Source organism: Schistocerca cancellata, chromosome 3, assembly GCF_023864275.1.
Source record: "Schistocerca cancellata isolate TAMUIC-IGC-003103 chromosome 3, iqSchCanc2.1, whole genome shotgun sequence".
In the NCBI taxonomy this organism is placed as follows: Eukaryota; Metazoa; Arthropoda; class Insecta; order Orthoptera; family Acrididae; genus Schistocerca; species Schistocerca cancellata.
Window position 1 is genome coordinate 556671651 of NC_064628.1, and position 26675 is coordinate 556698325.

At 38.2% G+C, this 26675-nt stretch overlaps 1 protein-coding gene across 1 annotated transcript in view; it reads left to right on the forward strand.

The window, feature by feature from the left end:
* LOC126175399 (Ca(2+)/calmodulin-responsive adenylate cyclase) overlaps window positions 1–26675 on the forward strand; it is a 501843-nt gene that overhangs the window by 342094 nt on the left and 133074 nt on the right. The window contains exons 13-16 of the mRNA XM_049922190.1: window positions 2093–2194; window positions 7222–7407; window positions 19841–20119; window positions 25829–26103. Coding sequence (XP_049778147.1) covers window positions 2093–2194; window positions 7222–7407; window positions 19841–20119; window positions 25829–26103 — 842 coding nt within the window. The remainder of the gene's footprint in view (window positions 1–2092; window positions 2195–7221; window positions 7408–19840; window positions 20120–25828; window positions 26104–26675) is intronic.

The window sequence follows — 26675 nt, forward strand, 5'->3', positions numbered from 1 at the left end:
TCCCTGGTAAAATATGTTGTCACATTAGTACAGTCTTGGAGATTGAGTATTATCTGTATTATTTAGTTCAGTAGAGGGTGTTTGTCTTAAAACACTTTAGCCTTAGGAACAACAACAGTTTTTGAATAGGGCATAAAAGCATTCCCGGCTAAAAGTAAAGGAATAATTGCTAGTAGAATAAAAGTTGCATATGAAGGAACAGAGAAAATGACATAAAAAAATTCCACAGATAAAATAGTCGTACACTTTAAGATTTGTCATATTACCTAGGATAATTGCTTAATCTTGCAGTATTTTGTACGCTGTTTGTAGCATTAGTGCCATACTGTCAGTGCTCATATTTCAGATTAATTCACCATTGGTACATTGTCAGTAAACCTTACCTGGCACTCTCTTAAAAGAATGCCCCAGAGCCTTTTAGCTTAAGCTTTACGTTACACCAGAAGATGCACTCTGAATCATAAGTGGTCTGTAACAGTCAAATTTTACATTGTTTGTGGATGAAAAGCTGTTATTCACACAACACTATCAGACTTTACAGTGGTCATTATACATTATGTAGTCTGTCAAGTTGTGGTGTCATTGAACAGCTGCTGTTCGTTTGTGTGGTGTGAAGCTTCTAGAAAACTAGTCCTGCTTTTAGGAGTAAACTGAGTTATAACTTCTAATTTGTAACTTTAAAAAAGCTGTAGAAGTCATTGTAGTTGATCGGTAGATGCAGAAGAGGAATTGATGCCTGCCAAAATTGAGAGTCAGTTTCGCAGAGTGCAGTTTCTTGCTTCCTAATGGCAGTAATTAAGTGATTTAATTATTTATCAAAAGTGCATGGCACACGTGATAGAAAGATTCTGTTAGCAAGTTGTTAGTGTGTTTTTTGGTCAAACAGAGATAACTGTGTGATGTTACTGGGTTTTCCTATTTTTTGCTAAATAATATACATAACAGCTTAATAAATTTCAAATTTATTTTAAATGTGTAACTGCTTGTTTGGTATGTTACACAGTTTAACAGTGTGTGGCAATATGGAATCTCTACATGACATGAAAGTGCATGTCGTCTTGTAAGCAGTACGTCATAGTTGGGGAAGAAAGCTTTTGAGACTTGTTGGTTGCTTTTTTTTTCCCACAGGACTTTATATCATACTTTCTTACATGTAACAGTTATTTCTTCAGAATCTTAAGCAACCAAGGTTGAGTACAGGCTACCATAAATGTGCATGAAGTTACAAGCTATAGAGTATAAACTGCAATCATTATCATTGTGTTCCTCAGTTTGCAAATATAGTTTACCACTTTCCTGAGAGAGAGAGAGAGAGAGAGAGAGAGAGAGAGAGAGAGAGAGAGAGAGAGAGAGAGAGAGAGGGAGAGATAGAGAAAGGGAACAAACACTTGTGTTGTCCCCACCCCCTTCTAATTTGTGGAAGGATGCGATAAAAAAAAGGCGGAGGAGTATCTGATTATTGGGTTCTGCCTTTGCTTGTGACTTCATGTATAGGTAAATGGGGATTTTATCTTTTCTTGACTTGCACTAACTTAACAAACTCTGATATGCTTTGCATTGTGAAACTGAGCTATATAATTTCTTTTATCTCAGGATTCTCTACTAACATGAACATAATTTTAAAGACAATACTAACTATACTTTCTGTAAACCAAAATTAAATCTTATTAAATAACTCATGATTAGTTTTTTTGGAAAGGAATGCAGTGACAGTCTAATATAGTCTTTTTTTGTGTGATCACAAAAAGGAAGTATGCATATTTTCATATTTTTAGTATATATATATATATAATAGTTAATATTGTCACACAAATATCAATGATAGATCAAGTGTCTATTTTTTCCTGTGATCACAAAAAACAGCATTCAGATACTTAAACAAAATTTGCAGTGTTGCCTCATTAAATTTGTAGATTCCTTGAATAGCTGTATACTGCTATTTATTGACTAAACTGTACAATATGTTGCATAAAGTATTAGTTGCATAAACAAAGTTTTTAGACAAACATGCTTGATGGAACTTGGGCAGCTTTTAACACAATGATTAGCGGCTGCATTTGTAGAGTAAATGGCCCACTGCCATTGGTTGTAGGTGCTAGATTTGCAGAGAGCTCTTCACGCTGACCCCTCCACAACCGGAGGTCGCCCTTTTGGGGGCACAGAAGCACTGGACCTTCGAGATATAGCCAGCAAGGTGAGGTGGGGAGGATGCCGCTTTTTTTGCTCTGAATAATACATATTTTTTGAAAATGTTGGGCACATCCTGTACATAAATAAAAAGCAAAAGTATGTTCTATACTAACAACATAACAAATAATGAAAATATGTTTTGTGCAAATAAAAGATTTCTTTTTATTTACCTGCATTCAGCATAACAAATCATACTAAAAGAACTGATCTTAACTAACAATATTAGTAAAAATGGGAAAACCTAATTTCATTTGTTGTATAAATTTACTATTACCTTTTACCTCAGCTTTTCAGATAGTTGTGAAAAACTGAGCAATGATAACAGGATGTATCAACAAATATGAGCTGTAGATGTATATTTTACCAGTCATCTAGTGGTCAAAATTACAAAAAATGCTAAAAAAGATATGGTTGACAATGCATAGAATTTCTCTCTTGTCTATAAGTTTTATACCACTAAATGTAGTGTATGAACTGTGTGGCGTGCGAGTAATAAGATTTACTTTACACACCCTCACATATTAAAATGTCTTACAGAATAATACTGATTTCAGTTCAGGAACAGCTGTTTATGATGATTGTAATTATTTGCAAAAGTTACCATTTGCAACACATTAACTGAAGTGTATTTTGAGGTACTTTTCCTACAAGATTAACTGAAGGGCCTGTAAAAGCTGTGGAAAGTGGAGGATGAGGTTCCCCAAAGAACTTAATTGTTGCTATAAAGCTAGCAGTTTGTCTCTCCTCTTACGATGTGATGGCATAAACAGTTAGTCTGTAACACTGTGATACAGCGTTCCTCGAAAGCGTAGGAGTTACTGCTAATATTGGGGTGGGGGGGGGGGGGTGGGGGGGGAGAGGGGGAGAGAGAGAGAGATTGTGTGTGTGTGTGTGTGTGTGTGTGTGTGTGTGTGTGTGTGTGTGTCCTTCAAATTATGGATTGTAATACTAATATATAAGTGATAATTAACATACAGATATGTGGTTATGAATAGTTAAATATGTCCCAAGTTAAGCCAACATCAAATATGTGCTGTGGGGGACTGGATCTCATGTTACCAATAAAATTTTGTTTAGGTGTTTTGATTTGGCTCTGAACTAAGCACAAGGGGACTTCAAAAATTAACTTTAACATGTTGTTCCATATAAGACCATTGCACAACAAGAGTGGTGCATTCTCAGGAGACATAACATGTTTTGCATTGCTTGCAGACACAGTTCTGCTGTGGTACAGTTAAGAGGCACATGACAGTATGCAAACAAAATGGTGCAGCAACCGGAAGTGCATCCCTACATTGAAGTACATGGGACAGTAAGTTTCTTGTGGACAAAACATCCAAACTTTATGCTGATTCACTGCAAAATTATAGCAGTATTTGGAACAAGTGCAATTTCACATCCAGCTGTAGTGAAATGGTGCAAACAGCTCAATAAATAATGCAGAGACATATGTGATGCTGATGGGTAAGAAAGACCATTGGCATCAAAATCCCCCCAGCCCCCCCGCCCCCCCCCCCCCTCTCCCCCCACGGTAGCTGAGTGGTCAGCGCGAAGGACTGTCAATCTTAAAGGCCTGTGTTCGATTCCCGGCTGGGTCGGAGATTTTCTCCGCTCAGGACTGGGTGTTGTGTTGTCCTAATCATCATCATTTCATCCCCATTGACTAGCAAGTCGCTGAAGTGGCATCAAATCGAAAGACTTGCACCAGGCGAGCGGTCTACCCAACAGGAGGCCCTCCTCACACACCATTATTATTATCAACCATAGACAACAGTGATCAGTTAATCGAGAATTGATTCACATCAATCATAGATTTTTCAACTATGAGTACATTTGCACAGCAGTTTCTTGAATGGTACCATGATAAGGAGTGCATTTGTATTGTTGAGTAACTTAACAATTGGTAGAATGTTCCGACCATTGTTTATAGAGACTTTGTGAATATGGAAAAAATAGTGACATGTGTCTGTGTAACTTTGGAGTGTATTGCAGTCTTCAACAAAAGTTACTTGGTCTGCTATGATAATGTGTAACTTTCTTTTTTGAAGTCTACTCGTGGTAACATAATTGTGTAGAAAATGTATATAATGTCTCACAGGATTGAAAATTACAGTGGGCTACCGTTAATCGCTATGGAAAATAATAAGATACTGAAGGAGAGAAGTGATTAGTGATTTAAAACCAAAATCAATTTACAATGAAACAAAGTGGCCGGCCAATTCTTATCTTTAGGAAGAAAAATTCCGGTACTGCCGATGACACATATAAAAGTGAAAAAAAACTAGTCCTACTTTTTTGGACAGAGAAGTGGAATGAGTATTGCAATTGACAAATAAAAGAAAATTAGAAAAAGAAATGGGTAAAAATCAGAGAGAGAGAGAGAGAGAGAGAGAGGGAGGAGGAGGAGGAGGAGGAGGAGGAGGATAAAAAAGTATGTAAGGAAATACTACCAATATGATAAAACCTGGGGGGGGGGGGGGGGGTGTTAACAGACAGAAGTAAGTTCTGGAGGATGGTAGAGGCAAATTGGTGCTGGATGGTAATATGCAAATGTCCCCTGTAATGTAGAAGGCAATCAGTTCTCTGGAATGATGCTTTAGAGATTACTCAACAACTGGATACCAGGTATAACCAAAACACTGTTCTTTTGTGTCCAGTCATGCACTCATGCTGTTTGGTGGTGGTCATTCCATATTAAAAGCTGTCCGCTAACACATGCTGTTTGGTATACAACATGTGTGGTCAGGGATGTCATGGTTTCACAAAGAGTTGTGTATAATAAGAGGACAATGGAGGGCAACAGAGTGTACTTTGGAAAGGATATATAAGGAGTGAAGTGAGCAGATCTCATTTTGGAGCCATATGCGAGACAGCCAGAATCTTGACAGGGTAATGTGTTAAGGTATTGTAGGCCTAGGTGGTACTGAATGAAAAAGGGACAGTTGGCTCCTCAGTTTTTTGGAAGTGGGAGCTGTTTTTGTCACAGGGTGAGAAGGAGGTACATGCAAGATATGTTTGTAGATAATAACTGTGGGGCAATTGTGGCTGAGGAAAGTCTGGGAGAGGTAGTTAGTATAAGTGTTGAGCAAATTGTGTTGGACCAGAAAAATTTGAGAAGGATGTATAGGAAGTAGCTCTGGAGGTGAAAACTTTCTCTCCAACATATTCCTACATCTTGCCACTCTTGCAGACTTAGCTCCATTAAGTACCCTCCCCCTCCCCACCCCATAAAAATTTCTGGTTTTTTGACACACTGTCTGTTAATTGGTGTTCTCTTGAGATGAATGGGCTTTTTATTTGAGATGTAAAGTCAGTTATATCTACAAATTTGCATCATTAATAAATGGTAATGTCAATTACAGGAAAATATTTTTTAAGCGTAACAATTAAGATGACAAAGTAATCTTAATGTGCAAATTAATTGTTGCGAAATATAATATGATACATATCTATCTATACAGGGTGATTCAAAAGTAGTAACTGTAAAAACTTTATGGGTATAATCTATGCATCAAAAAAGTGTAGAATGTTAAATAAAGTTTTGTCTGAAATTGCTTTATGTCAGAGTTATGCAGTAAAGCAGGTATCATGAGAGCAGCACAAACAGTACAAAATTAATTTTTCTCGAAAAGCAATGAAATGAAGGGGTAGAATTTGAGCACTGTGCATTGACACCAGAACATGTTCAAAATGATGTCCCTGTAGATTAAGACAGTGAGGTTCTCGATGTCTTACTGCTCTCTAAATGTTGCATGCACTGTTCATCTTATACTGCACAGTTGCACACCCATTTTCATTTTTCTGCTGTAGTTCTGCTACATTCTCAGTTACTCAGTACCATACATGAGCTCTTTGAGGAGGTCCCAAAGGTGTAAGTCCAGGGGTTAAGATTCAGAGATATGGTGGCTCAAAGCAACTGGTCCTCCATGAACTGTCCACTTATCAGGACACGCAACATTGAGATAGTCTCTTGCTTCACAACCGAAATTTGTAGATACCTATAGGTGTCAGCTCCTGTACCTTCTTCACGAGAAATGGGCGGAATTGCTGTCTCCAAAACAGGTGTCATACAGTTGATTGAGGAACCCTTATGGTGACACATATACAGTGAGTATTTATGGTTGGATCTTAAGCTGCCATTTCCAATATGTTCCCAAAGCTCTTTCCATCCAGTTGATGACAACCTAACTGTGGTGCACCACAAATGCCACATCCCTTTAAAAACCTGTCCACAACTGTGAGTGTCTGATGGTTTGGTACTCTTCTGTTTGGAAACATCTCCATGTACTGTTTTATTTCTGCCCATGCATTGCCTTCTGCTGTGTCATGAAGATGGTCTATATCCACATATTCACTGTTTGAGTCCCTAGACCATCATAACATACACAACAACTGTACTCAATGAATGACTGACAGAATGAAAGTATGTAGTATGTCTGTTGCCACTACAGTGAAACTGAAACTGAAGTCAAGTAAACAATGGCATTTCATGGCAGAATCAACTGAGCAGTATAGAGGAGTCTAAAAAGCACATCAGATGAATACAACATGCCAAAAGCCCGTACTGGTCCATAATGTACACCTACCTCAAATATTATGTGTTGTAACCTGAAAATAAAGCAATTACAGAAAACAAACTGTATTTAACATTTTACTCCTATTTTTATGCACCCATTACACCCATTAAGTGTGGATAGTTATTTTGTATCAGCATGTATAAGGTTTGATCACTATTCCAGAGTGGAAGAGCTGAGCAGGCATGTGGAAAGAGCTTTCAGACAAAATATGAGTATGTACATGCGCCCACACATGCACATGAAAACACACACACACACACACACACACACACACACACACACACACACACTCTAAAACTTATTATATCAGTCTGTTGGTGGTGTTTTTTTTTTTTTTTTTTTTTTTTTTTTTTTTTTTTTTTTTTTTTTTTTTAATATTCCCCCATGGTATTTGCCCAATGTATGTTGGTAACCAAACCTTTCATTGAAGAATAATAGTGTATACATGTTGCAGAACAAGGTAACAGAGAAGTTCAAAAGACCATTCAAGAAACGGCATTCTAGTGTGTATCATCAACCATCAAATCGTGTAAATAAGTATTTGGCACAAGCTATTGATGCACGGAGTGTTGACAGAGAAAAGTCAACCCATGTCAACCTCGCAACATTGTGCTTCAAAGATAGGGAGAAAGAGAATCAGGTAAGTTTTATGTTATTATTATAATAATACAGCATTTAAGTCTTTTGTCTTTGGTTTACTTATAGTGCTGGGGAGTAAATACAAAATATTTAAATCTGAAGTCACTCCTTAATTTGGACAATCAGAATAATAAATGCTGGAAACATCACAATTAAACCTAAACTACGGGGTGTTCAAAAAGTCTCTCCGCAGTGCCATATGACTGTTAGCTGCGCATGCCGTATGGTGCAGGAATATACCGAAATGAAACTCTGCGAAATACAAGTTGGGAATTTATTGAATATTCATTTTTACTTACAAAATTTCACATTAAATGTTGAAAGTGTCCCCCATGTTGTTGAATACACAGTTCAATTCCTCTGATCATGTTTCCAAACACAAGATGTAATATTTCTTCTGCAACAGAAGCAGCGAAAGTGGATATTGCAGTTTTCAATTCATCAATGGATTTTGGGCGGTCAGGTGGTGGTAGGTCAGGCGATCATAGAGGCCAAAGTCCCTGTGAAATTATGCGATCACCAAAAACGTCAGCAAGCAGTGACACTGAAACATGAGCTGTATGCACGGTTGCACCATCTTGTTGAAAATAACTGTTCAGTATTTCACTAAACATAAGTTCTCCTATGAATAGGTACAGAATATCACTGCAGTATCGTTGTGCATTTATTGTTTAGTTGAAAAACCCAGGCAGGTGAACAATCATACAACATGCGCAGCTAACAATCATACGGCACTGTGGAGAAACTTTTTGAAAACCCTGTATTTATAACACAGGAACTTGCTCTTGATCACAAATGAATGCAAGCATATAATTTTTTTCTCCTTTGCTTAGCTCTCAGGTTACTGTCTTAATTACTGACAGTCACACCATTCTGGTCGACACACTCGTCTCAACAGTCACTTGCCAACTGCCTCTACTCAACACCACAAGAACCACAGACCCCTAAAAGATAAAGATACCATGCATTCCCCCACTAAATCTCCTTTTCAAATTTACAAGAAAATATGGAAAATAAAAGATAAAAAAATTTAGGACATGGAAATCGCAGTTGCATAACTAACACAATATTACTAATTTACCCAGCAATCACTCTTTATTATGACAACATTACTACCAACAAATTTATCATATAACACCCTAAAAGATGCCATCCTACATAGAAAATTTAGTGTCTCTTGATTTAAATGTAGCATTATCTAATAAACAAGAGGTGGAGGAGGGAGGGGAGGAGGAATTAACTATTGAGTGAGATAATCTGACATGACACGTTATTCCAATAATAATTTAGTTTCCAATTTTGCCAAATAAAGACATGGTTGGAGACATATATATATATTTAAAAAATACCATTACCAGTTTCAAATTTTTCACAATTAATCACTAGATGGTTCTTAATGCTTTCATTTCCTTTCAGTTGCCCTAGGATAAACTCTATTTCTCAACTACAAATTTGTAACCAAATGGGTGCGCTACATATTTGTGTTGGAATGCAACTTTTATGAAATGTCCATCTGGAATATTTGTTTTTGCAGTTTTCTTACAAAGAAATAGTTTCTCAAGTATTTTCAGAGTTGCAGACATTTCACTGCATTGGTAAACCACTTTCATTAGCTCACAAAAAAATTTTTTCAGTGTACACCATTTATTTTGATTTACTACATACGAAAACAAATAATGTGATTGCACAAATATTTCAGCTCATTATATTGAAAATTTTCATTTACCATATCTTCGAAATCTTCGAAATGGCATCATGTTGAATCTGAGTTGTCAGTAGCTTTTCATTTTTACATGCTCCACATGGACACTATTACTCTTAATTGTCTGCCGAAAGAGAACAGAAGGGAAACTAACAAAAAAAAGAATTGAAATGCACATCTCGCTACACTGCCATTAACATACAGAAGCACTCTAGCTTGTTGGTGAGTTGATACATATCTCATAGTTAAAATTAAAATTTAAAACAGTGTTGATCGCAATCTTGTTAAAATATTTTTTTTATTGGAGTGAGTGACCGGTTTCGACTCTATGAAACAGTCATCTTCAGACTCCAGAGCAGTGGATGGACACTACTAGATGAGTTCCGTCAACCCTCGACGCTTGTGCAACTGTTCAGTACCAAATATTTAAATCTGAAGTCACTCCTTACTTCAGACAATCAGAATAATAAATGCTGGAAACATCACACTTAAACCTAAACTACGAGGTGTTCAAAAAGTCTCTCCGCAGTGTGTAGCAGTATTTGTTTGTAATAAGTATTTTGCTGTGCATGTGCAGTAGAGTATTCTGTGAGATTTTAGTGAAAGAGGAATGAGTGTGGGAGGTGAAGTGCTACTTGGTTTTGCATTAATCTGAATCAATAAAAGTGTGTTTCAACTGATACAATGCACATAGCCATTTCCAAAACTGTGTCAGTTCTGTGCCTGCTCCTTGTGCCCTTCTGTTATGAAGAAAACAGTGAAAGTAAATCACATGAAGATGTAAGACAGGAAAGAACCTTCAAATCTTGGCATTCCATTCCTCTGGAAACTTCTTAAGCAGATTTAGTTCCCATTCTGTCTTCCGTGATTCAGACTCTTACACAGCAGATATTGGTGAAAGCTGCAGTGATGATTATGCTGCTTGTCTGACACAGGCCTCAGAGGATTGGGTGGATCTAGAGACCATATGTTTTTTGGATAGGCAGTTGGATGGTGATGCAAATGGGAATTTAGATCTCTCTGAAACAGATGAGTTTTTGAGAGAAGAATTGAACTATGCAGGGGGTCATGAACGGAGGCAACATGCATTCCATCTCAATAATGACAAGCATATCCCTGTGAAGGAATTATGGGAAGCCTGGATTCACTCTGAAGTTCATAACTGGACTGCAGAGCAAAATGCTGAGTGGTTAGCAACAAATGTTGAGTTACCACAGTACCATTCCGACATTTATTGTGAACAGAGTTACAGGAGCAGCTCTGCCAAGACTAGCAGCTAATAACACACATTACTTAAGCAATGTTCTGGGAATTAAAGATCCCATTCACAAACAGAAAATTGCACTAAAAGCTATGGATGTTGTACTGCTTGGCCCACTGAAAGATTACAGCCATGGAACAAATGACATCATCCTCATAACGCTTTTACTTGGAGCACTTATTGGATGTTGTTATGCCTATCATCAAAATAAAAACTCCAAGAAACATCTAAGATGCATGATGAATGACATGGAGTGTCTCCATAAGGCAGAACTTGCATCAGATAAATTGCAGAAAGAGCTTGAGCAAGCTAGGTTCGAACAGGATTGTGTGACGACAGAGAAGCAGAATTTGGAAAAACAACTACTAGAACAAGGTTGTGATAATGCTGAGATGTGGACATCTTATTCTGATCTTGAGGTTTCACAACTGAAAGGTGAAATTGAGATGTTGTGCAGGGAGCTTCAGAGAGCAGAAGGTGAATTAGAAGATCGTTGTTGGTCACCTCCAGTAGGGTTACAGCAATGGTTACAACTTACTCATGAAATAGAAAATAAGGCTAATATTAAGAAAAAGCTTTCAGTGGAGAAGCAACTTCAGCAAGGAAGAGAAGCTTAGAAAGAAAAGATGAAATTTGGTGGGCGCTTTTGTACCAACTCATGGGAAGTCTATAGGTGATGTTGCTCGAAGCATTGTGGAAGCAAGGTCTGCCTTAAATGAAGTTACACAGGAGCTGAAAGAGTGTGTCCACTGTTGGAAGCAAATTGAGCGGCTATGTGGTTTTAATAATATCAATAATAGTGGTCTCTAGTACCTGGAAAATATTTAATATTGAGGAACAGCAAATGGAAAAGGAGGGCCATGTACATTTTACCATAGGCACTGACAGTTGACCAGAAGAACATACAAGTTGAAGTAAATCAAGATCCTCAGTGATACGATCTTACAGCCAGGATACCAGTGTGTTCATTGGTGACAGAGAGGGTTCAACTGGTGCCATTTCACAGTCAGAAACATGCCTTGACTCACCGGGAGCACACAGAAACATAGTTACTTCAACAAAGAGGCAGTCAAGAGATCAACTTGGATCCAATAGAAAATATAATCCTCAGGACATTTATAAAGACGTTTTGTCACAAGAAAGTGTGAATATAGACCAGATAACATTAAGGGTGAACACTACAAGGGAAACTACAAAAGAGCCGATGCCATCCTTAGATGATGAAACCTGCTCCACAGACTCAAATTCTACACCCGGGGATGACAATCGTCAGAGAAAGTGCAAGCCATTTTTTTTCCTCTACGTGTAAGCTGAAGCACAGAATGACCTGAAGATATTTAACAAACAAAACCAATTTTATGTTGTTAATTATAAAGAAACATGAAAAGGAAGACAGACTCAGTTCATATTTGGGAACTGTGTCCACATTTCTTGAGTTAGAGGATATAGGAGAACATAATTCTCTCAGTTGCTTCAGCGTTGAACTTTTTGAGCTCCGGCTGTTTACGAGAGGTAAAAGATGTGTGCTTTAATTATTTATGGTGCTGAACACTATAACAATTATACTGGAAACTGGTTTTTCAGGTATATATATTTAATTTCCTGAGAAGGAAAGTTCCTACTCACCATATAGCGGAGATGTTGAGTTGCGATAGGCACAATAAAAAGACCACTGACAAACTGTGGCCAAGAAACAAGTGGACCACCCTGTTGCTGAACACGCTGCCAAACAAGGTATCCCTCATGTTAAGGACTGCTTCACAGCCTGTGCCATATGGATCCTTCCCAGCTTTTCTGAATTGCACAGGTGGGAACTTTCCCTGCAATACATTCTATGTTCCCGTAACCCTCCTGGCCTCAACCTTCGTTAGTCGCTGTCCTCACCCATCCAGCCCCCTCCCTGTTCCCATTCCAGCACTACACAGCCATCATTTCACCACCACACCCAGTCCTTTAATTTCTTTTATTTCTCTCCTTTCCGCTACTTACCCCCTCCACCCTCCGCATCTTCTCTCCTGCCCTCCGTCTAAACAGCAACACTTGACTGTCCGCCACTGACAAAGGCCTTAATGGCCGAAGCTTTAATTGTGTGAATCTTTTTATTGTGCCTATCGTGACTCAGCATCTCCGCTATATGGTGAGTAGCAACTTTCCTTCTCTGGTATTGTTACATTCTGTCATGGATTTTCCATTGTTTCCTATTTAATTTCCTATCTGACAAAACCTAAATTTCCTCCTGGCTACACAAATAATTTAATAATCTTACAAGGTATTACAATTTTGTTTTCAATATACAGTAATAATGTAATCTACAAACAATTGCAATATTTACAAATAAATTTGCACCACAACAAAAAATACTTGCAGTCAGTTTTTATAAAACTTCCTTTATTGATGAGCAGTTACAAGTGTGTTGAGGGTTGACGGAACTCATCTATCAGTTTCCATCCACAGCTTTGGAGTCAGAAGGTGACTCTTTCATAGAGTCGAAACTGGTCACTCACTCCAATAAAAAATATTTTAACAAGATTGCGATCAAGACTGTTTTAAATTTTAACTACTTTTAAGATTGCTGACTATGTTTTCAAAAATCTTACATATCTCATAGTCTGTGATGGTTGGGGGGTAACACATTGCACTCCCACAGAACAGCACACATGGTTTTCTTGCTGAACATAGCAGCTGGCCTTATGTGTGCTTTTAGGGGTAAATTCTCTCTTGTACACCAGCTGTGTGACAGCCAATGGGTCATCTTGCTTGCACAGAGTCCTGCCTGATGATTCAGTGTAAGCCCACTGCATGGGAGTGAGCAGATTTGTTCTGTTTCTGCTCATTGTTGATGGGTCGATTTGGCTCATCTCTGTGCTTCGTAGAAGGGGACAACCCTACCCTGCACCTGTGCAGATTGTTACTCATCCTTGCTGCTGCTGTTGGCATCAGCTCTTGACATGTTCAAGATCTGAATTTAAAAAAAAAAAAAAAAAAAAAGATTGTTAAGCATCAGATACAAGCACAACCATTCATACAATCCCTTTTGCTCTCCCACTGCTGACTGATTAATTTTCTTTCATTGCAGTAACATTTAGAAAAATTATGTAGTCATTTACACACTTAAAGTTTTTAAGAGAACTGTCACCCCAGTGTAATGAGGCTCATAGTTTTCATTTTTCCATTCCTTTTTGTACTGTATAGTATGTTCTGTCTCTTTTTGTTTGGTTCACTTTGTATGTTTTTGAGATAGTTCTGAATTTTGTGCCATGTACTGCTTTCCCATCTTATCCTTGCTTCATTCTTCTTTCATCACTGTAAATTTCTTTGTCTGGTATTTGGATCTGTTTACTTGCATACACTTTATTTCATTTTGAGTTTCTTTTAAGCAGTCTCCTTCCAAGAATGCAGGCTCAGAGTTAGAGTAGCTGTTGGTTGTCATTTTTGTGAGCATGGAGTTCACTTCTGAGTATCCCATCAGCTTTGTGGATGTAATGTTGGTATTTTCCTTTTCTGTACAACCAGTAAGCTAACCTCCTTTTAACTTTTAAGAAATGTGGTTGGACTGATTACATGTAGTGGATCAGGACTGATTACACCTACTGGATCAAATTTGCTGGTATCACTTAACCTGCAAGTGACATTCTATTACTACTGTTTCACTGTATTCAGCACTGGACACTGTTGCTAACTCCCTTTCGATGTATTCTGATCATCTGCTTTGATTCTGCTGAGTGTCGTTTGTAACTTTGTTCTTGACTGTTACAACTTGGATTGCATAGTCCATCACACCTTCTGTTTGTCCTTGTTACCATCTCCTCGGTTTTGGTTACATTCCTATACATTGCTTATGTGTTGCTCTTTTGTTTTGAATTTTCCTCATTACCCAAAAGTGTACTTGGTTCAGAGTTCTTCACTGATCATTGGAACTGTTTCAGTCTGGTCTGGTCTTAGAAGTTCTGTGTCGAATTTGGAAACCCTTGATTTGGTATCTTCTGTCCTCTGCTGCTGCTCTTTTTTTCTGTCATGCTTCTGTACTTCCATTTTTCTTAGCCACTGAGCTTTTCATTCTTTTCTGCTTTCTTCTGACTCACCAGATCAATAGATATGCTATAAGTTTTCTTAGTACCTGTAACACTGGATACCGTATTTACTCGAATCTAAGCCGCACTCGAATCTAAGCCGCACCAGAAAAATGAGACTCGAAATAAAGGAAAAAAAAATTCCCGAATCTAAGCCTCAGCTGAAATTTGAGACTCGAAATTCAAGGGGAGAGAAAAGTTTTAGGCCGCACCTCCAAATCGAAACAAAGTTGGTCCATTGTAATATGAGACACAATTCAGGTCAAATGAATGACGATACAGCTACAGTAGTTTGGTTCGAGCCGTAAGCTTAGCAGTTAAGCTTTACCAGGTAGCCATTGCTATGCGTCAGGCGCTCCGTCCTTATTTATACGGGTACCCTTCGTTTTTCACGTGCTTCGTCTGGTTTGAATTGATTGCTTATTTTTCTTTGATCTGATAATTGCTGTTCTCTTTGTTATAGGTGTTTTCGTCACTCTAAGCTGAAAATGCATTACTGTATTGTGTCATGCATTGTTTGTCGCATTCCGATAATGAATGTTCACGACCTGTCGCCGCTCGCGGCATGGTTTGCTTTTGTGCGTGCTACCGCCGCTTACAATAAAAAAAAGGGGAGTAATTGTCTCAGTAGCGTAACAATGGCAAGAGACTGCTATTTGTTGTTATTTACACTGCTGCTTTCTTTGATAATGATCAACAAGAACCAAATAATAAACTGCGTATGATAGAAGATGTTCTGAACGAGAGTTTAGAGACAATTTTTCTCCGTTTGAAAATCTTTGCAGACGCCTCTTAGGTACATTATTTTCTGCACAGAAATTAGTCACCACCTTAGATTTAAAAATCTAGTCAATTGCCACGCGCGCTTCATTTCTGACTGTATCACTATTAGGCAAAAGAATAATACGAATATGAACATGACATATGTGTATACTTCCGCGTTTGTGTTGTCTCACTCTAGTTTCGTAGTTTATTAGGCAGACAGGAGTTAAATGAGATAGCAGCAAACACGAAAGAATACATGGCAAAATGTTTATATTCGTATTATTCTTATGGTGAAGAGAATACTGCATGTGATTCAGAATTCACAAAAGTTCCCATTAGTAATCATCTCTTCTCACAGGTAGAAAAAAATCAGAACGTAGAATTGGCCATACTGACAAACATCGCAAACGGTCTTGCCAGTCGGATTTTCGTACTGCATTGAAAAGCTGCTACATTCGAAGATGAACAATACGGAATTTGTATTTACGTCGTTGGATACTGTATGAAAATGCAGTGGTCGAAATTCGCGTTGGAGAAAAAAGCTCGTCTCCATCTTTTTTTTTTTTTTTTTAATTTATTTACTGACGCAGAGGTTTTGGCGCCAGTATTTATCTTTGTGCCTGTAAAGCATGCCTGTGTATATACATATATTCGACGGCAGAAGTTAGTTGTGGCGGCACCTACCAACATATTTCAGAACTTCCGATTACTTTGCACTTGATTCAAAGCCGCAGGCGGTTTTTTGGATTACAAAAACCGGAAAAAAAGTGCGGCTTAGATTCGAGTAAATACGGTATTCCTCCTGTTTCTCCATTAATTCTTCTCTCAACCATTGTTCCTCCATCTCTCTCTTCTCCTTGAACTCCTGTTTTCTCCAAAACTATTCACATTGTGCTTCCCTTAATTCACTAAGTGTCATTTATTCCTTTTGTGGCCCTTCATGCAGCTGTGAACTAGACACTCTGCTGTATGTAATACTATCTCCCATTTTGATTTCACTGCCTTACAAAAATCCTGAATCCTTAGATTTGTCTGCTTTTCCATTATATTCACCTCCTGATTGTCATTCACATGTTCATATACTTCTTCTGTTTTGGGCATATTCATAATTTTTGATGGTACTAATCCGACAGTCACTCCTTAGCTTTGATAAAGACGTAAAATAAAGTTCCAGCACAGTTCACCCTGGAGCATTACATGCTATCGTGCTCACCAGAAAATAAGGCTGCTCTGGTCAAATATTGTACTGTAGCATTTGTACATAAACTGTGTCACTGCACTTTGCGACATTTACTTTCCCTTGCCTTGACTTTTGGTGTTCTCTGCAAAATTGAAGGCGTCTCCCACCTATTCTTGTAATTTCTTCTGTTGTTCAGCCTTGTAAATACATTCCATTTATTCAATTCACCGTTCATTAAACATTCTGTTCCGGCCACATAGTTTGCTATGCTGGATCCTACTTGCCATTCAACAAAGGATGTCCACACTCCTATTGTTGGCACAAACTACCATTTATTTCACAATTATTATTATTATTATTATTATTATTATTTATTTATTTTAAATATCACACTCTCAGTTTTTTCTGTCCCACCTACATTTTTAAACAAAGATTGTGAGTCACTGATCACTGTGTGTAAGGTATTGTGGCAGGAGAGCGCATACCAAATATTTAAATATTGAGCCACTCTTTGCTTTGGACATTTGGAGTAATAAATGCTTCTGACACCACAATTAAGTCAAAACTATTTATAGCACAGAGACTTGTTCGTGACTGCAAATGAATCCAAGCATATACATTTTCTTCTCCTTTGGTTAGCTGTCAGATTACTGCCTTAAATTCTAACACTCGCACCATTCTGGTTGACACACTAGTCTCAAGAACCATTCACCAAATGCCTCTACTCAACCTCATATAAACCAAAGGCCCCCAGAAATGCAAGGATACCTTGCAATAGTGTGTATTCCTCAGCATGGTTCAGGTGCATTTCTTTTCAGTAGGCTACCAGTTAATTTCGTATTGGCCCATGCCTGTTAATAGTAACATATTCACTGTGAGCTATGCATATTTGAATTACACAGAGTTTGTATGTTATTTTTATATCCATTCATAACCACAGTGAATCACTTTCAAACAGTCATAAAATTTATCTTATAGGAGACAGAGATATAGGTAATTCTTACACAAAATGTTTTGTGATAGGAAGGCAAACGTAGATGATTGTTAACACAAAGAATAGCAGTTATTGAGAAATAGTTTGGATGGCATAACTTATATGTATTCTACTAGGCCCTCACTGCCTTACTCATATTCACTAGCCAGCTGTATGTCAATCAGGTGCGTGGGTGGAGTTTCTGAGGAGTTCTGTATAGCACATGTCATGGACATAGTTAGCTGTTTTGATAAGTAGTCTAGTTGAAGATACTTGTCAGCACCATGAAATGACGAGACTTCATATATACGCAGTGAATGTGTTACTACAGAAATTAAAGTTGTAATACATATATCAGTTTATACAGAGTATCCCATCTAATAATTTGTTATATATGAATAACGTTTTTGTTAACTGATAGATCTAAATTTCCATAAAATTCTGCTGAGTTGTTGATTGTCTCTTATTTTAGAACACACAAATATTTCAGTGGAAGTGTTGGCTCGTTTTGCAATGTGCCATGATAAACAGCCCAGAAGAATTGTATAGAAACTGACACTGGTCACAGCAAGAAACCCACACCTATGAAGTTAGAAGTTTTGTGATGAATCATTAATAGTTGTTACTGCTTTTAGTCATAAGATATTGGAGCAGCTTCTGTTTTTCATAATGAGAGGGTTGTACTTTTTATAGTTTGCATACTATAGCACTTGAAGAAAAAATATACTCATTTCATGATTGTTTATGTTTTCACTGTATGTTTTTGCAAAAGAAGCTAGCCAGTTTTGTTGGACAGAAGGGGCAAAGGTAGCAGCACTGTACTAACTGTGTAACGCATAACCATGTGTTGAAGATTTTGTAGGCATTTTTATGGAAAGCTCCACAGAAAGCAGTGAAAGGTTTAAATATAAGCATTCAAATGTCTTTATAAAATCAAAGGCATTTCATACTCACAGTAGGCAAAGAAATTTAGAATATTTTTATATATCAAAATACTCATCCATATGCTTACAGTCACTTTTTTAAAACTTTGTTTTGACATCTTGAACCATTTTTACAATATTACAGGTGTTCACATTGTATGTAAATGTGTTATCAGGTCTTACTACTAAAACCTGTCATAATAAAGAAGTATTTGTCAGTATTTTAAAAGTAGAAACTCAGAAAGGAATATCAGCATTGTAGGATAAGATAATTTGCTATTTGCCATAAAGATAACAATTAAATGGCTGAATGGCACAATTAAAAGATACTTACACATAAACTTTCGACCACAGCCCTCATCAGAAAAAGAGAAACACACACCATTCAGTCTCACAAAGAACCACACCTCACGCACACATGACTGTCAGCTCCAGAACTTGGCTGAGAATTTCACTTCTTTGTGGTTCTCTTAATATATCATTATTACATCATGGATCGAGTTGGGAAGAAAGATAGAGCAGGAGAAGATTGAGACTGTAGGGAGTAGGTTATGATAGGTGACTGGACAGGAGCTAGTAGATATCGAGGACAGGTTTATCCTTCTTTTTTATGTAATCCACATAATTTGATATTTGCAGGAGAATCGATATGGCATGGTTGCTCTCAGCAGTGTGTTCTATCACTGGGTGGTCAACTCTGTTTGGCTACAGTTTGGGCTGAGCAAGGTGGTGCAATGATTAGCACACCAGATTTGCATTCGGCAGGGTGACAGCTCAAACCATGCCTGGCATCCAGATTTAGGTTTTCCATGATTTCCCTAAGTCACTCCAGGTAAAGTTAAGAATGGTTCCTTTGTAAGGGCATGGCAATTTCCTTCTTTGTCTTTGACACAATCTGATCTTGTGCTCCATCTCTAATGACCTTGATGTCAATGGTATGTTAAAGACAATCTTCCTTCTCTTGGCTACCATTTGGCGCTGGTAATTCATTTGGGTGTGCAACTTGTTGATTCTCATGTCCGCTTAAAATTATGTACAGAAATTACTGTTGAGTTTGTATAAAATATGACTGCTTTCACAAGTAGCTCTGTATCTTTATAGAACAGGATAGGCCCGTGACTGGACTGGGAACCGATATATTGGGAGGAGACATTGGGCAGGTCTTGCACTGTGGTGTGACTGATATGTCAAGGAGTTTGGAGTAGGTGTGGTGTAAGGGTGGAGTAGGATATTATATAAATTGGGTAGCCAGAGGAATACCATCAGGGGGGGGGGGCACTAAAAATGGTTGTGTATAGGATGTACCTGACTTATGGGCACAATGATAAGTAACTGTAGCCCTGTGAAGGGTATGGCAGCTTCTCTGTCAACCCTGTAAGAGCAACATGCGTAGGTTGGTTGTTAGACATTTTTTTTTCTAACAATATGCTCTGAACTGTCAGATCTGTTTTTCATTTTTAACACACTGCTTTTTCTTTGAATAAACATTCAACCTGTAATTTGAACTGTTGTATTTGTTGAAGTTCGTGAAACTTTATGGGTTCTGCTCACATTCCTTAGTACCACGAAGATGCAGATGTGGGATTCAGCAGTTCGCTAGCCTGCTCCTTGGTGCTGTTGCTGCTGCTGGGAGGTCTGCAGGCTGTAGTGCTGCCACAGACCATCATTCTGCTGCTGCTCTTCCTCACAGCATTCGTGTGGGTTGCGGTTGTACTCATGCTGTTACTTGCCGTGCGCCTTCGCTGGATCCTCTGGGATATCTCGCAGAGCTTCACACTGCGTCTCGCCATTACAGTCTTCACTATTGTGTTGCTGTACACTGTTGCCCAAGTCAATGTTGTGAGTATCTGCAGGCTACCTGGTACTGTTTATAAAATTTATTTTATTAACTTCAGTGTATTTTCTCATCCTTCCTTTCTGGCAGGGCCTTGATTTTTTTATTTTTGTAAGAAAGTGACATAAAGGTGTTTCCAGGTGTGTGAAGATGAGTAGAAATGATTGACTCTGAATATTTCTCCAGTTTATCATTTTTTGAGGATGATAATTGAGAAATTGATGTATATTTTTTTTCTTTTTGCAACCACCATGTGATTAATTGTGATTACATTTTTACATTGTTTCATAGACAACATTATTGAGTGTTTTTCTCTAAACATACATGAGATAGTGCTAAAGACACTGCAGTGATTTGGGGTAATCACACTAAAAGATTAAACTCTTTGACATGCATTATATTATTTAATCAGAAATGCTGTATTACACCTGTCCAGTCAGATTAAGTTGTCATTTTTCTTATGTAATATACATTGTAATAAAAACTGCACAGCTCGTAGAAGAAAAAAGTGAAAGTTCTCAGTAGTGCAGGTAGTTCCACATTGTTATGCTCAATTACATGCACCCCAGTTCCTTTGTCACTGTTGATATGTTTTACAATATTCATAAGGTGACATGAAACATTGGGTAGTTGAGAGAAACTAACATCAGTACATAAAAAAACCATTTGTACAATGATAATTATACTAACTTATCACAGCAGTAGCATCATTTATACATTGGCTACACATCTGCAGAACTCATGACATTTCACATGCTGTTCACTTGTCATTTTCTGATCATGCTCTGATTAAAATCACATTTTTATTTTGTGATCCACTGAATGTCTTCTGAACTTACCTTCCATAATAACTAACAATATTATGTGGACAGTACATTGTGGTAGTTGGCTGTTGCTGTAAACAAATGAGAACTCAAGACTGACAAGGGGAGAAACAGAGTACGGGGCAATAAGCCCCACCTCCCTCTCATAGGGCTGCCATCTTATGTCTGTGTTGTGTGCTTTCTCAAAAGCAGAACTGACATAAAAGTAACAGAGATCGCTGATTCCTTTTGTTGTTATGAGAGTCGCATTTGAATCCTTTTACGCGCCGGTACCAGTCCATTCACCCATTCTGAAAAAAGAAAGAAAGAAAGAAAGAAAAAAAAACAGTCAATCCACAACACAAAGCAAATTGGGGTATGCAAAGCATTTGGTAGGGGCTATAGTGCAATTGCGGCTGGTAGTGGTAGTTAAGGTTCGACCTCTACCTGTACCTTATGCAACCGTAGTTAAAAACATTCCCCACCTAAAACTGCCACGATATAGTGTCTGCGTAATGATTACAGTTAATTTATAAAACAATAATGGAAATTACTACGAGAGGGAGGTGGGGCTTATTGCCCCTCACTGTTCCTCTCCCCTTCAGCATTGTGACTTCTCTTTGTTTACAGTCGTGGCCGACTGCCACAGTATAATGTCCGCATAATATTGTTACTTATTATGGAAGAAATTCCTGCCCAGAGAAATAAGTAAAATAAGGAAAAGGCAACTATTCACATACAGCAGATCAATGGATGTAGGACAGTGACACATAACAGCAAACTGAATTCGCACTGGTTTTCGAGCACCAGCTTTTTTTCCAGCTATAAGACACACATTCATACACACAGCTACACGTACCCCAAAATGAGTTTGTGTTTCGGTGCTTGTTTGGTTGCGTTTGTGAATGTATGTACTACTGCTGGAAAAAAAGCTAATGCTCAAAAGCATTCTGTTATGTGTTACTCTGCTCCAGTCATCAGTCTGCTAGAGGTATGTAAGTAGTTGCATTTCCCTCAGTTCGTGTAAAACTCGGGTAGTATTAACATTATAATTTTCAGTATATACTTTCTTTTAAAAATGTATGTTGTTATTATTAGTTTCATACGAAAGATAGAGAAAAAGTTTTCTTCCATATGGCTTCTGATTAGTAGACATGTGCAAAAAGTAACAGATTAATTATCTAGTAAAATCTGGGAATTTCTGCTGTGACAAAATTCAAGGAAGAGTTAGAGGAAGCTGTGCTATTCAAGCAGCAGGCACAAATATCATACACAGCCACAGGTTACTTTGTTCTATCTTGCCCTGCTCTTGCTCTTTTAGCTGAAATTTTTGAGAGAGTTCTCTAGTTAATTCTACAGGGTGGTCCAAAAGTGCAGAAACACTCTCATAAAATTCAAATGGAGTAACAAACAAGGAAACAGAGTCCCTACACACGAGGAACGAGAAGGGGGAAACTTAATAAGCTATGCCACCAACATGGCCGCCATCTTGAAAGCCGCCATCTTGGATTCAACTTGAAAATTTCAAATGGGAATGTGGTCATGTGACATATCAAACAGATAGAGAATTTCACCAGAAAAACAATGCCGTTGTTATTTTAAACATAGCTTTATTCATTCTTGGATTATAGCCAGTTACATGTGGCAGCGGTGGGATGCTCGGCAGGATGTGTGTTGTGTGCTGAAAAGACATTACGCCCATGTTACACAGTCCCGAGAGACCACCAACAGTCATAGGAATGGCTCGATATGTTGTCCATTATATTGGATTGTTAATGTTACCCTCCGAACCCAATCCTGATGAACTTCGATCAACACATCTGGCTGAATTTGACCACACGCATCAACAATGCGCTGCTTTAGATGATGTAAATCCTGTATTTTCACAGAATAAACCAGTGCTTTGACATGACCCCAAAGATTAAAATCCAAAGGAGTCAAATCTGGTGAACGTGGTGGCCACTCCACAGCACCCCTATGACCAATCCACTTTTGAGGGAACTGCACATCCAGGTATGCTCGCACATTGTGCCCATAATGTGGTGGGGCTCCAGCATGCTGGAAGAATTCTGGAAATGTACTGTCCTCCGTTAACAACGAGGGAAACACTTCTTCATCCAATAACCTCAGATAACCATTGGATGTTAACGTACCATCAATAAAAAAAGGTCCAACGACTTTGGTACCCCACACACCACACCAGACCATCACTTTCTGTGAGTCGACTGTTTTGGAAGCATCAATCCAGTGCAGATTTGTGTCTGACCAGTATCTGTGATTCTGCTTGTACACTTCACCATTGATAAAGAAATTGGCTTCATCACTGAACAGCACCTGATAGGGGAAACGTGGGTTTATCTGCAGCTGCTGTGTCACCCATTCTGCAAACTGTACCCAATGGTCTGGGTCGTTCTCGTTCAGGTGTTGGAGCAGCTGAATTTTGTACGGGTGTCATTTGTGCTGCGATAAAATTGGCAGTATGGAGTTACAGCTAACCCCACATTCTTGTGACAGGCGACGAGTACTCCATAGCGGACTCTAGCTAAATGATGGAAAATGCTCACTGTTGTTGCTTCATCGGTGGCGGATTTTGGTCTTCCAGCCTAAGGCTTATCTGCGACAAAACCTGTTGCTCAGAATTTTGCCAAAAGCTTGGCAACTGCGCTGTGAGTGATGGGCTGTCCGGTTGGGTGACGACTGTTGAAATCCTCATCAATGACCCATGTGCTCCTTTCTCCTGATATCAAGATGATTTCATGTGTTAAGGACACTTTGTAACCTGTAAATGTCCGCCCTGGTAGCTGAGTGGTCAGCGTGACAGACTGTCAATCCAAAGGGCCCGGGTTCGATTCCCGGCTGGGTCAGAGATTTTCTCCACTCTGGGACTGGGTGTTGTGTTGTCCTAATCATCATCATTTCATCCCCATCGACGCGCAGGTCGCCGAAGTGGCTTCAAATCGAAAGACCTGCACCAGGCGAACGGTCTACCCGCGGGAGGCCCTAGCCACACGACATTTCCATTTTACCTGTAAATAAGGAAACAATGATTAAAACGTTAGCATGAGTAAATGATACCTAACAGTTAAATACATGTAATGTATCAGGCATGGGATAGTCGCTTTGCATCGTTTCAGACTCCATTTTATGACTTCTCAGTATGTAATACTCACGCTGCCGACCTTCCCACTGCTGCCACAAATAATTGGCTATAACCCGACAATGAATAAAGCTATGTTTAAAATAACAAAGGCGTTGTTTTCTGGCAAAATTCTCTTATCTGTTTGATATGTCACATGACCACATTCCCATTTGAAATTTTGGAGTTGAATCCAAGATGGCGGTTTTCAAGATGGCCGCTATGTTGGTGGCATAGCCTATAAAGTTTCCCCATTCCCGTTACTCACGTGTAGGGACTCTGTTTCCTTGTTTGTTACTCCATTTGGATTTTATCAGGGTGTTTCCTTACTTTTGGACCACCCTGTAGAACAATTTCATTTCCTCCAGTCCTTTCTTCCATTTTATCATTAAATAATAACCCCCCCTCCCCCTCCCACCACAGGTCTCAGCAGTGGTAGAATGTGCCAGCATTTGTTTGTGCTCTCACATGGCCCACTTTTTCTTTTTATTTTTAACTCAGAAAGAGCATGATGTTATAACAGTAACTATCTTATGCCCCAGAATTTGAATAATTGATTTGTAAGCCGATATAGTCTGTTTGTCTCAAATAAAATTTGAATCTTGAGCATTCAAAACAAGAGGATTTTTTTGTAATAGTGGAAGACTGAAATGGAAGATAGAAAGCAAGAGGAAACAGAGGTAGTGTGAGTGTAAGGGTGAGACATTTAGAGCTTCTATTAAGCTATAAAGACAATTTATAGTTACAAATCTGAAGTATAGAAGTTGTCAAGAAGTCAATGAATTTTTGGGGGAGGTCACTATGTTTTTGGGAGAATAATGGTTGATGATGCTGAAGTGAGAAATGTGTACAAAAGGAAAGAGAGAAAACTAAAAAGCTACATTCAAGAAAGGTAAATACAGTTAACAACAAGGAGAACAAAAATAAAAATATATACAGGATGAAGCAGTGCATTGTGGTTCGCTGACACAGGTATTTATACTTAAGTAAATATTGTCATTAAACATAAACACTGCTGAATATTGCTAAATGGAAAATATGTTTTAATGAAGATGAATCAAGGCTGGTGTCTTGTGCTGTGTCTTATGACTATCTTAAAATTTTGTAACTGTGTTGTAAAACCAAAGTATGTGATTGGGATGAAATTAGTGAGTGTACATATAGTGACTTGCTTATTTGAAGAATTTCTTATATATTGCAGCATCAAGATTCCCTTTGTAGTTAGTTTCTGACAACAGGATACCTAAAGAGCATTCTACAAATGCTGTATGGAATATCACTCATCTCTGTATTCCACTACATATGGTTTGTTCAATCCCTGCAACCAGCCATAATGGATTCTAAACAATGCACTGAGGAGTCAGTTATTAATCCGTGTTCCCTTTCCAATTTCCAACTGTTCTGTTTTCCTTTCCTTTCCACATTTTCTTCTCCCTATCTTGCACTCACAAAAGAAATCTAAGCAACCTGTTAGGCAGTAAACTAAGCGCAATGTCTGCCTTCAGTACATATTGATTGTTGTCAGCTTTTACTGCTGCTTGTGTTATTAAATTATTTTCCATATTTAAAAATTCTGTGTGTTCTGTAAGTGGAAGCACAAAGAAAACTTCCCAGTCTTAAATAACCACTTTACATAAGTTTTCACATCTCTGATAGATAAATTGATTTGTTTCCTGATGTTACTTCAGTGGTTTCTTTTTTAAATAAATGCATTCCAAATTTACAAAATCTTCTTTTCCCAGATCTAAGATCTGCCATTTTCCTTAATGTTGCAGTTTACCTGTCGTGCTGATGCACTGCAGCCGTGTCGGCTTGGTGCAACCGCCAATGTTACACTAGATGGTGCTGGTGTAGGGCAAGATCACAGAGCATGCCCATTGCCGCAGTACGTTGTTCTCTCATGTACACTGGGGTATCTTGCAGTTGCTGTTTTCCTGCGACTTCCAATTCTCGTCAAGGGAATACTTCTTGTTGCTATGGCAACTGTTTATATTCTCCTCATCGAAGTCTCCCATCGCTCGCTATTTGACTGCTATGATGAACGTGTTGGGTATGTTATAATTTGTTGACCTAAGTATCAATAACATTTTTCATTCATTTTGTACATGCTGCAGGTCATGTACCTGATGAGCTTTTATTTTAAGTATTGGTTAACAATAGATAAGATTTTATACATATGCAAATTTGTTATATCTAATATGTTTCCAGGGTAGAAGAAAAAGGAAAATATGAACTTGGGAAAAAGTTGGGGAATTCAACTTGTGCATCATGATGCGTTTTGTCTTATTTACAAACCATCTTCAGTGGATGCACTGAAATATTACATGACTTTTTTTGTTTGCACATACAGGTTATCATTCGCACATATAAGTTATAGATTTAAAACAGTTCATTGAAGTTTTTTATAATAAAATGAAAAACTACTTACAGATCAGCAACTATTTGATTTTTTGTAAGACAAACAGCTTTCTCCGATGTGGCAAACTGGTTGAAGACTCACAATTTCCCTGAAGGTTGCTATTTTTGAAATATAGCACCGTAACTGCCTTTTCTGTGTCTTTAATGTCATTTGTTTCTATGTGTTGCCAACTTTCTCAGCATTTGCTTTCAGTTGTTTTTGTT